The sequence below is a fragment of the Madurella fahalii genome (assembly GCF_045866475.1).
Source record: "Madurella fahalii IFM 68171 DNA, scaffold_2, whole genome shotgun sequence".
In the NCBI taxonomy this organism is placed as follows: Eukaryota; Fungi; Ascomycota; class Sordariomycetes; order Sordariales; genus Madurella; species Madurella fahalii.
The window spans coordinates 4,093,762-4,106,025 of record NW_027263972.1 but is presented as its reverse complement, the minus strand read 5'-3'; the positions used below and the strand labels follow the sequence as shown (position 1 = coordinate 4,106,025).

The window sequence follows — 12,264 nt, the reverse complement described above, 5'->3', positions numbered from 1 at the left end:
CTACAAATAGGCCGGCATGCTGTAGAACCGGGCTGGGGACGGGCTGGTCTTGCTAACCGGGAAATTGGCCGTTGATCGGCGGCATCCTCTCACAAGATCGACAGGTCAAGCCACCTCGTATACACAAACACGCATCGACAATATCGCTTACAGCATGAAGGCCCTCTCGGTGTTCGGTTGTCTGTTGTCTGCCGGCCAAGCTGTGGCCACTCTCAATTGCATCGCCATCCGGTCAACCTTGGTGAAGCGGCAATGCGAGTTCGATGCGTGTCCTGCCGTTGGGCATGCTACCGTTGGCGAGATCTTGAGTGCTGATTGCCTTGCCGATTGCAGCACTGAGAATGAGTGAGTGGAGGGTACAAAGCAGTTTCGCGCTTCATCATCTTGCTAACCATATTTTCTAGCCCCTGGCTGAAGCTGACTGATGGCACCTATGTCCGGGCAACTAGCGCGAGCGTCATCGGCTGCCGCTCCGGCTCCGAGCCGTACCCTGTAGCCAGTAAGTGGCCGGCCCTTTGTGGTGACATGCCATTGCGTCCCAAAGTTGGTGCCTTGAAGAACGGCGTTAACCTAGCGTCTCCGTCGTAGAACTCCAACGGTGCTACGAGAAAGCTAGAGTCCCCAAGCCAGCTCACTGTGCCGAGCTAAGCGCAGGCCGGGCACCGATGGTTGCTAGAGGCGACAACACCACTGACCCCCCGACCAACACAACAATGGCAACCAACGGAACCAGAGTCGCAGGAATGAAGTGGTACAAACGTTTCGCCGGGCGACGCGGGGAAAGCACGACGCCTATCTTGCCGCTCCCGACCTCGGGCTCCGGAGCAAATGGGACGCTACCCAAGCCTCTATTCGTCCGCGCCTCGCCAAACGCGACGTTTCCCAACGGGACTCATACCGGCAGCACCATGGCAGTTCGGAGGCCCCCGACAATCACCAAAGCGCCTGCATTGCCGGTCCACTTTAACGCTTGAGCTCCTTTGTCCGCGTATTCTGGGGGTCTCAGTTTCGCCGAGGCTAGTTACCTGCCGCTTCCCCCCAAGGCCTATGTCGGAATGTACGACCGGAATACTTATGCCCTACCTATGTTCAATACTTTACTCTTCCACAATCTCCAGTATTTGGCTAAGTCGAGTGCTGGTATCTGCGCTTTTTTGGTATATAACCTACTCCTGTATGTTGGTGCATCATACCTAACTACCAGCGCAGTACCTGCCAACGTGCCAATCTGGGACATCAGCAGGGCACCTAAAATATTTGAACATTGTTATCACCGCTTCGATTTCCCTGCAATGTGCCTCGGCCCATCATTGATTTTCTCCCCGTCTTTCATCTATCTCCTATCCCAGTTGAAAATATTTCTTTTTCTCAGCAGCGTATGTCTGCTCAACTCTAGTATTGGAAGTGTTGATGGAATGCTAGCCCGGTTGTGCTAATGTTGGAATCACCATACGTAGAGTACTTAAACCTTGAATTATATACTAGTAGTACGGTCTAGTATGGTTAGTTTCTTCCTATAACCTACTGGCGAATGATGCATGCGGTACTCTGTATGGTTCTACCAACGTGTTGTTGGGTGAGTAGCCGTGGCGGACCATTGACGCAAAGTTCTAATCATGACAGCGGTGAAGATTTCCAAAGCCATGGCATCACAATTGGCCCCTCAAGAACTTACCCTTTTCCTGAGCCGGATCGCCGCCTGAAAGGAGGGAATTCTATGCAGACAATACCATGCGTTGCGCGAGTGGTCCTCTTGAATTTGATACCGTAGTTGAGGATTAGGTGTACCGGGATGAGCTTCAGCTCGCCAACAGCGAAGAAGCCGCGGGGCAGGCGTTGCGGTCGTGGCCGGAAAGGGAAAGTCGTTACTGCGAGTGGTGGTCGGGAAGGCTTTGGCAGCCTGCTTAACATAACCTGACTCTCTCATCATTGCGCTGAATGGCGATACGGAACGGTTTGACGAGGTCAGCAGCCGGGTACACGTCGCTGTCACTCAGAATCCCGTAGCTTGGCACGACAGTGGCGCCGTAAGGGATATTGGCTCCAGACGGCGTGACGATGCCGGTGTTGGCAGCAACAACACCGCCCATGCCCACCATCACAAACCAATCCACGCGGGCCAACTCGCGCACGGCGTTGTCAAGTTTCTCCACCTTAACAAAAGCACACTTATTCACTCACTGACATACTCAGCTAGCACGTCTTAGATTTGTTGCGCGGTTCATCAATGTTCACTTGCTTGGATGCGGCGAGTTCAAGATGGCTCTGAAGATGGAGAAGGATGAGTGTGGACAGCGGCACAATTGAGCAGCAGGATCCGGCTGGCCAAGGTCGTCGACTTTCCACATGTACGGATCATGACTTGCTTCGGCTTGCGTAACGGACTATTGGAGAAAACCGTTCAAAACGGGCTCTAGAGGCTTCTTCTCAGTGTCTCCCTGATGAGCATTATACGTGGCCAGGCCGCTGCTCGATCTCAATGATGATAATAGTTTCAAAGCGTCACATTCTAGGACAGAGAAGCAACGTAAGGAGCCGGGTGACTCTTGAGCGTAGTGGCTTCTATAGTAGGCGCAGGTCTCGCGGCATCATGGGGACGTCCCGGGCATACGCCATTCCCCATTTCCAGCGCATTGGAGTTTCGGTACTTTGGCTTGTCATACAACCCACGATTATGCTTGGGCAGCGTTGACCTAGCGAAGAAGAACAGGTGGACAGATGAATCTAATGAGCGCGGCAGTCGGCACCGACGTGGTCGGTTGAAGGAGGAGCTCGATCACTGCATAACTTGGGAGTAACTTTGCATCGGACCCTGGGCTCTGTCATAACCTGAAGTAATTGAATAGTCTAAGTGCCCGCAATCAGCTTGTTAATTAGAACGTTCTTATTTGGATGGTCAGAATTTGTCCGTTGCGGCCGGGTACTTGGATCGTTTTCAAATCTCCACAGATCTGGCCGGGTAGAGGTAACGGGGTTGTGATGATGACGGGGCGAGTGGTGGACTGTAATCACTGAGCATAGGAATTTTCATGTTTCGCAAGACACTAGTACATATCAGTGGAGGAATCTCGAAATGCGGGTGGGTATGACGGGAACGCGATTGCTCCGACGCTTGCTACCTAAGGTGCTTTCCCCTGGCGAGTTGGGGCCAGGAGGGGGGATTCTCGATCTGCAGCGTGTTGATGATGATTGCTCCATCAGGGATCACCATGCTTGTTGATGCCGAGTTTGATTTCGGTCCTCACCGCTCCTCGCTGCGCTAGAGCCGACTGTAAACAAGGTGGGATTGGAGTTCGGCACCCCAGTTGGATTCGGAGGTTGCAATGACTGCTCTTTTCAGCAAGGCCAACACGTTCTACCCAGACCGTAGCCAATCACCGCAGAGATTGACGGGACACCTGGCCACATATCAAATGCAACAGCCCGTGCTCCGACTGGTCCTACCCAAGTTTCACTTCAATTACGAGAGCTCAACAGAAGCAGACGAAAGACCACGTAGATCAGATTTAACAATGCCCCTTTCGCACTGCACCATCTGGATTGGCTTCAGCCAAGCTTGAAGTGTTAATTGTAATATCCTTAGCGTCGGACTCGCGAGCTCTGTGACGCCATCAAATGTGAGAAGAAGTGCACGTAGCACTAAGGCACATGTAATAAGGGATTATCATGCCAAATCTCACCTGTACTAGTACTGATGCTTACGACGACAATTACTCCTGGTGCTTGTAAACTTCCGCAGATTTTCGGCATCCCTACCAAGAGGTATTACCGGTTATACCATTGGCATATTGCCGGGGGGTTTTCCCACTCGCGGCTATAAGCTGTGCTGGTAGCCAAGCCTTTACCATTTGTTTGAGACGTTGGCGTCTCGATGATCATAATGTTGTAGCATATGGTGGAAATATCGTTGATGCAACGGTAGGTTATCTAAGAGAAGACGGTAGCCAAATCCAGTCAACATCAAGGGTAGCCCACTACATCATGCGTTGTACCCTACTCTTCAGCCATTTAATGTGATGTGGGATTCCATATGGCGAGCCTGAATCATGACTGGTAAGTCATGCCGTGGAACAACAACCCTTTTAATATTCATCACATTCTGATACCGCAGCTGATAGGACACTTTACACCCCTTTTCGTATTGATTTCCGCGCTTGCCGCGGCTAGCGCAATCCAGACACGATGCCCCTGGGACCCCGTCATCCCATCACTGCGGTCATCGGGGAGCTGCGGTATCCCTATCGACGATGACACTGATGGGTTGGCAAGAGAAAATCAAAACGCTCCTTGGACTCACCGTCCTTATTGCGTCGTCCCTCTCTCCACCGGGCCGATAGAAAAGTTCTGTGTCTACTCCTCCTCCGCTTTCAACCATGGTAGTGGCGTCAGCGTGATTACCACGCCCCAAGCGGCCGCCAGCATCGCCGGTGCGATACAAGACCCGCTGCCTGCATGGCGCTTCCGTCGCCATCTGTCTCACCAAGGCCACCTGGCGACCGAGACGTATGACTTACCTTACACCGTCATGCCTATCCCGGGCAAAGGTCTGGGTGTCGTGGCCACAAAGCATATCAAACAGTTTGAGGTCATCATGACGAGCTTTCCGGCCATGATTGCGGACAACGCGTTCTTTCCGTCAGAGGGAGACGAGAGTCCGGTCGAGTACCCTCGCCTGTTTCAGAAAGCCCTCGACCAGCTGCCAGATAAGGAGCGATTTCTCGCTCTGACGAGGAGCAAAGGAGACGACTTTGACCCTGTCGAGGATTTGATCCGAACTAACGCCTTCGGCGTCACGGTGAACGGTCGGAATGCCAAGGGTGTATATCCTGAGATTGCGGTTCGTATGCCCCTCCTAGTCAGGCCACTTAGTATCACGAGATGAATTCGTCAGGGGGCGTGCAATGTTGCTAATGAGTGGTTTTGGCACCACAGAGACTCAACCATGCGTGCGATCCAAAGTAGGCGTTGTCTTTCCCTCTTATAAGTCGGTCGGTAGGGGCTGGGAACTGACCCGTTCTAGTGCGTACAGTAAATTTACAAGCCGCGATCTGGCAATGTCGGCCGTGGCAACGAGAGACATTATGCCAGGCGAAGAGATTACTATAAGCTGTACGTGAATCGTAGTTGCCTTGGCGAACTGTTCTGATAAAGGTTCGAACATGCGCAGATATTCCCCTGGGGATGCCGACATCTCACAGACATAGGGCGCTGGGAAATTGGGGCTTCAACTGTACCTGCGCCCTGTGCTCGGCTCCGGACGAAGCTCGGGAAGCATCAGACCGGCGGCGGGAGCAGCTGATCGAACTTTACTACGCAATGCAAGAAGAATCAACGGATTATGATAGCCTCATCAAGCTGACGCGCGAGTTCATCGAGCTCGCCCAGGTAGAGCGCCTTATTGCCAAGGTGGGAGAGTACTATCGGGTCTTCATGCGTATTTACTACGAGATTGGAGACCCCGAGTCGGCCAAGAAGTATGGTCAGGCTGCCCTCAAGTTTGCCGAGATATTTTCTGACCCCGAGGGCGTGTTCTGTACCGGGTTGAGACAGGATCTTGCTGTATTGGAAAGAGTATTGTCTGACAGACAATCAGGAGCTGGGTAGCGATACTTGGTGCGCCTAGATATAGTATGGCAGGGGAAGAAGAAAGACAAACCCCGGCAAAACGGTATCATTCCATAGAAATGCCTCTCTGGAAATAAAAAGAGAATTTCAACCGATACTCCGTGATATCCACAAAGGAACGATGAAGCTCAAACACATAGGATATGCTGCGAGTCCAAATCCGCGGCCTCAGCAACGGTCGCATTCGACAAGAAGTCACAAATATAAGTACACAATACATCACCATAGCCCGGGACGCGGATCTACATGTTGAGACGTAGTCTACGCATAGGTTTGTGCCCCATTCCCACCTTCCTTATTCTTTCAAGGATAGACATCCGACATTCGCACGACGAGCGAAGCGCCGAATATCAACACCTGCTAGTTGTGCGACCTGTAGGAAAGTGCGTCTACTAAAACACATCGGATTCACCGATATGCAGAAGTTGAAGTTGTTTCGCAACACATAAGATATAGCCTAGTAACCTAACCCGTTCACCAGGCAAGATTTGAGCCTTAGACCGGCGGTTTGAAGTCCTTCCAACTTTGCCGTACTACCTATATACGTAGGATCAGGTTAAACGTCACGTCTTTGCAGTCCTAACCGAGCGTTGCTGATCGTATGCGGCCGCGAGTGGCGACGCCTCCTGTTATCCGAGATTCCGTTTACTACGCGATTCCATACGGATACCTGAATCTTGGATCTCGTGAGATAATTAGATACTCGCGAACGACTGGGCGTAGTGCCTCAACGTTCAACCCGTAGGTAGGGCTGTTAGCTGATCCGAGGGTAGTTTATTCACATATGTGTGCCTAATGACTCGAACAATTTATTAAATCTTGACTTCGGGGCTAGAATTCCTGTAGAATTAAGGACAGCGGCAAAACTCATCTACCTAGGTGCACAAATTCGTTTCCAACTTCAACAGCTATCAGTACGATTCAGTTAAGTCTCGAACCTGTCAAGTTGTTCACCATCTTGATGCATTCGTACGCAAACGATATGAACAACATCATGGTATAATTACTAAACATGGTGTAAACAGTGCAGGGAGGACTCGATGCGCGTTGTGGGCAAGTAGTAGGCGGAGTTAGGCATATACCGCTAGTCCTTTTGCGGCGGCAGTCTTCGGAGCGGCTGGACATCTCCCCTCCGTTCGCTTCGCTGTGCGATCTGGCCGGGTCTGGCCTCGTGCCGGGCAATTTGAGAGACGGACACTGCGGTTCCCAAAAGCTAGGATCAGCCGTCCCGGAACAAGTACGGGGTGGTCGATAGGACGGGCTGAATCTCATGCGAACTCCATTTAACCGACGGTGCAGCCAGCCTGTATACGCAAATTACGGGTTTACACGAGAATGCGATTGGGCAAGGGTTCCTTGCGTGCTTGCCATCTCTCCTTTCCTGACTGCAACGCTTGTCTATCCACTGCCCTGGGGAGATCCGACTCCCAGGTTTCTGGCAGGTGTTAGGAGGCTCATTTATTGGTTGGCGACATGTGTAAGGATGGGCCATGTTTAGCCTTGGGTCTAAGCTGCGAATCGGAGCCAACCGAGGGACGTTGCGACGCACACTGGGAAATCAAACGGAACTCGCAATGCCAAGGGCTTGTCGTATCAGCTCAAATGTGTGTTCGCCATGGGTGCTGTGGGAAAGACAGGTGGCTGCAGAACGAAGCCTGTTCACACCAGCCGCGAACTACCCAGGCACCTGGCGACATAGTTGCCGGGGGTTTCTGATCGAAGGATGAAGAGCAGTACCGCCATCGACGTCATGAGGGCTGGAAAGGAGGGTCCGGGATATGCAGTCGTCGTAAGCAATGCAGACATACCTTCTTTCTTGCTCACATCATCCGAGTCTACACTATTCGATATGGGCAAACAAGGCCGCTGCTGTTCCTTACGGCTTTGAGTCTGGTGAGCCGTTCGGAAGCTATCTAGGCTGCAGCAAATAGGGGACGCAAGCAATCTCCGCAGCCGGACTACTGTGGTAAGTCTTGTATGCTGAGGGACCTTTTGTCCGGTGCGGCAAACCGTTGGCTGGCTCTGGCGATTGCAGAGGATTGCGCATCTCGTTCAGCGCCTTGGGACCTGGCCGGAGGACCTGCCATTCCTGGCGCTGGGCGCGCCTTGGTCACAAACACCAAGGCTTCGCGACCGGCAGTCGCGACTGCATTTTCGGGTGGGCGGACCAGCGCCGCACGCGGGCTTTGCCAACCTGAGTAACGCGGCACCTAAGCGCTGACAGTACGTCAAGCCCCAATGCTTGGCCGGCAGAGATTGGTCGTGGTGTGTGTACGGGATTCCGTGAATGTCATTCCGTGCTGGCCAGGTCAAGAAACGAGACCCAAGCACGATGGGCTGGGCGTGCTTGGGATGACGGGCCAACAGACGCCAAGGTCCCGCACACCCTAGTTCAACCGGACAATCCCACCGAGTACCATGATGAGCATCTCACGCACTAATGCATGTTGTCAGCACCCCGACTGCTATCGGCTGACCAAGGAAGCCGCGGGGAGGCGGGGAGGCGGGGGGAAAAAGAAAAAAAAATACTAAAAAAGATTAAAAATAAACAGATGGGGAAGAGGGGTTTTTATGGGCGGCATGATAGAGGGCTTGAACTTGGGGCATGGCCAAGTGGATCGGAATGGGAAGGGCCTAGAACCCAGGTCCCAGAGCTACCGGGTGCCTTGGTCCAGCGAGGTCCAGGCTTCTGTGTGTGTGCTGTGCACTCCGGGGAAATTGCGGGCCAGGCCGTTGGCTTGTGGATGGAGGAGCCCGAGGCCAACGCAATCTGGGGAACCAAGCGCTGGCTCCCGCGTCTCGAGGCTTGAACCGCATTTGCTCTGGTCCTCCCTCGAGGTGCAGGTACAGTACAGCACAGTACGCTGCCAAGGGGCACCCCCACCTACGAAACAGTTGGCGCAACTTTCCCAGTCTTTTTTTTTTTTTTTCTTTTTTTCCTTGTTGCATTGCGAAATCGGCTGGGCCGTCCTACAGGTACCTCTCCCACCTTTGCCTCCCACCTTCCTCATCTTTTCGTGTCTTCCATTGCGCTGGTCCCAACAAAATGCAAATTCGATATTGCAATACGCTGTGCAACCAGGCAGCGATAACAGAGTCGCCTCTAACTCAGATGCACTCTTGCACCAACGCGAAGTGTATATGCCTGCCACGGTTACACCAGGGACAAAACAAATTTCCCATTCTCAAAGCCTCGATCTCAGCGCGTCGTCTGTGCCCCTACTACGGTCCCATCTCGCTGCTTCCAGAAGTGTTCTTTCGCCCTCCCTTGGCTCGTCGGGGTGGCTTCCGATCTGGCACGTGTCGAACAGCGCTAGCAACCGCCGGCAGCAGAAATCGATCTGGGCACGGCCGACGCTTTCCCCCCTTCTGATGGCCCCTACACCAGACGCAGCCACAATTCATGCCTGCTCCCTGGCTCAGGATTTATCCATCTGCCCGAAGGCTTCACCCGGCGCGCCGTTTGGTGGCAGCCACGTGCGGGGATGAGATTTCGTCTGCTTGGCCACGCTCTGGTGTGCTGGGCGTTACTGGGCATCGTGGACCATGTCGCCGAGATGTTCTGAGGCTCGCGAGCCGCCCAATGACGGGGTTCCGCCGCTGCCAAGCCGGACGTGTTGGACAGATCCGGGCTCCCTAATGGCGCACACCTCTGCTGCTGACTGGCCGCTCGGTCTAGGCCCCGCGCCCAATCTCGCAAAAAGAGGCTCCCCGCATGCCTCCAGGGCATGAGCCCTGCAGCCAAGACCGCTTCGCCTACCCCGGCGGATTGGCCAACCATGGACGATGGAGAGAGCCTTCCTTGCCCATCGGCCCGTCCTTTGTGCTCTCTGATAATGCCTTGCTCACTGCTCGCTCTTTGCCAGATGAGGGAACCAAACACAGATGCGGTGCCAGTTACTGCGCCGGCCTGGTAAAGAGCCTTGGCAGCTTATCGCCGTGACTGGACTAGCAGCCAGCTCGCTGATCCCTTTCCGCTTCCGGCACCGCCGTCTGTTCTGTGTCTGATAACATGAGGCCAGGGGGATGGCCACGATATCTACGTCCCACGCTCGGCGGGTGATGGCTGAAACCTGCCCCACTGGTTGACCATGCGCTTCGTCCCTCATCAATCCATTCTCCACAGGATCGACGGTCAACTCAGGGTACGTTGTACAGCCTTATCCTGAGGTACCTGAGTTATTGCGCTGAGCCGGGTCACCTGGATACAGATCGACGATAAGGCATGGCTGCCTGTGGACAATGTACATGCTGTAATGTACGTATACAGGCGGGCCACGGGGAAGTGGATCCTCTGCTACCGAAAAGCCAGGATTCCCATGGATATTGCCAAACGATGCAACCGTCCCCTGTTCTGGGACTGGCGACGGCGTTGCGACATCGCCCGCGTCTCTCAGTGTCTCAGTGGCAGCAGGTCTCGGTCCTATAGGGTAGAAGACGGGGCGGTGAGCTCGCCTCCTCAGCTCAGCCAGCCCAACGTTGCCTTTAAGAAGCTGCTCCATCCCCCCGAAGTACTTCAGTGTACGCAAAGGGCTTCCTATCGTATCTCGCGGCCACTACCGCCAGACCTGCCCCTCCGCCGACAGCCTTGTGCTTACACAGATTTGCTTGATTCGGCCGTTTCCATACGACTACCTACCGATCATGGGTTCCCCTCCCGAGGTATCGGCCCCAGACGTGCCGACAACTGAGTCGGACAGCGTCACCAACGAGAAGGTCACCACCAAGGTGGCGGCTGGCGACATTCAGGTGGAGAGCGCGGGCTGGGACGAGAGCACAACCAAGAGGTTGATTCGGAAGATCGATATCACGTTGATCCCGTTCTTGTCTCTGCTATACCTCCTTTCCTTCCTGGACCGCACAAATATCGGCAATGCCCGCTTAGATACACTCGAAGAGGACCTCAACATTGACAGGAATAGCTTGCAATACAATGACGCGCTCGCCATCTTCTTCCCCTTCTACGTCGCCGCCGAGATCCCCTCCAACATGGCCATGAAGCGCTGGCGCCCTTCCATCTGGATCCCCAGCATCATGGTTGCGTGGGCCATCTGCACCACGCTCATGGGTATCGTCAATAACTACGCGGGTTTGATGGCCTGCCGGTCCGCTCTGGGCATTGCTGAGGGCGGTTTGTTCCCCGGCATTACCTACTAGTAAGCCGTCGACTGCACCTCCCCGACGGGACTTGGGGGAATTTTATCACTAACGACAAGTGGCCAGCATCACCATGTGGTACAGACGACATGAATGCGGTCTCCGCATGGCCATCTTCTTCTCGGCAGCGACGGCGGCTGGCGCGTTTGGTGGCCTCCTCGCCCGTGGCATCATGGATATGGGCGGTGTTGGCGGCCTCTCTGGCTGGCAATGGATCTTCATCTTGGAGGGTCTTTTGACATTCGCCGTCGGTATGTTGCGTCTCCACCCATGCCGCCCCTAAGACTAGAGGACTAACCTCGCTCCTGCAGCGCTTATCGCATATATGGTGATGCAAGACTATCCGGCAACAGCCAAGTTCCTGACCCCAGCGGAGCGTGATGAAGTCCAGGCTCGTCTGAAGCTCGACCGCTCCTCGCTCGCCGACGAATTCGATGTGAAGTATTTCTGGGCCGCACTCAAGGATTGGAAGATCTGGGTGCACATGTTCATCACCATTGGCGTCTACACCGGCTTGTACTCGTACTCGCTCTTCCTGCCGACCATCATCAATAACCTCGGCACCGCGACCTCGCCTGAAATGTCGCAGCTGCTGACCGTGCCGCCGTACGTTGTGGCCTGCATCTTTTGTGTCGGCGCCGGATGGTATGCCGACAAGATTGGCCAACGCGGCATCTTCATGATTGGATTTATGGTTATGGCGTATGTGGTCCCCCACCCACAAAACAGACCCAAACAAGGCCAGAAAGAAAATGGCACTAACTTCGATGACAGAATTGTGGGCCTCATCATGCTAATGGTGACGGAGAACTCGGCCGTCAGGTACATTGGCTGTTTCTTGCTCGCTTCAGGCATTTACCCCAACGTGCCGCAGGGTGTTGCTTGGAATGGCAACAACATTGGCGGTTCGCTCAAACGCGGCGTGGGCATCGCTATGCATGTCGGCTTCGGTAACTTGGGCGGCGCTATCGCAGCATACCTATTCCTCAGCAAGGATCGGCCGAGATTCATCCCCGGTTTCGCCGTCCTGCTTGCCTTCCAAGCGATGGCCTTGGTACTCTCGGTCATCATGTACATCTATCTGCGCCGCGAGAACGCCCGCCGTGACCGCGAGTACAAGCCGCCGAGCGAGTACACCGAGGATGAGAGGACTGCAGAGCGTGAGAAGGGAGACTACGCCACATTCTTCCGTTATACCATCTGAGGAGATTTTCTTTTTAATGGGTTTCCTATCCTTCATGCTATAGCCCTCGCGGCCTAAGATACCTTGATAAAGCAGTTGAAGAAGCGGTGGGGATCTGCCGCTGTTACTTTCATCTGTGTCAGCCCTTACCTGATGTCCAGTTGAGACGGTCATGGCAAAAAGATAGCGATCAAAAATAATAGAGCACCGGAGCAAACCCTGGTTTGCCAGTACGGTCCAGCCGTTCGGCCGAGCACGACAACCCAGTCAATATCATATACTACTCTGCCGTCAGCTTA

The 12,264-nt window shown here is 54.0% G+C and overlaps 3 protein-coding genes across 3 annotated transcripts; all 3 read left to right on the top strand.

Annotated features, from left to right (window-relative positions):
- Positions 1-154: 154 nt before the first annotated feature.
- Positions 155-588, top strand: MFIFM68171_03967 (uncharacterized protein; the record flags this gene model as incomplete). The annotated part of the gene is made up of 2 exons (XM_071059387.1): positions 155-345; positions 405-588. 2 exons carry the CDS (start codon positions 155-157, stop codon positions 586-588), a joined length of 375 nt encoding a protein of 124 aa, XP_070915488.1.
- Positions 589-4,046: 3,458 nt separating this feature from the next.
- MFIFM68171_03966 (SET domain-containing protein 5) lies at positions 4,047-5,604 on the top strand (the record flags this gene model as incomplete). The annotated part of the gene is made up of 5 exons (XM_071059386.1): positions 4,047-4,053; positions 4,119-4,837; positions 4,933-4,958; positions 5,021-5,109; positions 5,168-5,604. 5 exons carry the CDS (start codon positions 4,047-4,049, stop codon positions 5,602-5,604), a joined length of 1,278 nt encoding a protein of 425 aa, XP_070915487.1.
- A 4,665-nt stretch (positions 5,605-10,269) lies between these two features.
- Positions 10,270-11,986, top strand: MFIFM68171_03965 (High-affinity nicotinic acid transporter; the record flags this gene model as incomplete). Its single annotated transcript, XM_071059385.1, has 4 exons — positions 10,270-10,781; positions 10,849-11,033; positions 11,094-11,484; positions 11,557-11,986. The coding sequence occupies 4 exons, from the start codon at positions 10,270-10,272 to the stop codon at positions 11,984-11,986; spliced, it is 1,518 nt and encodes a 505-aa protein (XP_070915486.1).
- Positions 11,987-12,264: the final 278 nt, after the last annotated feature.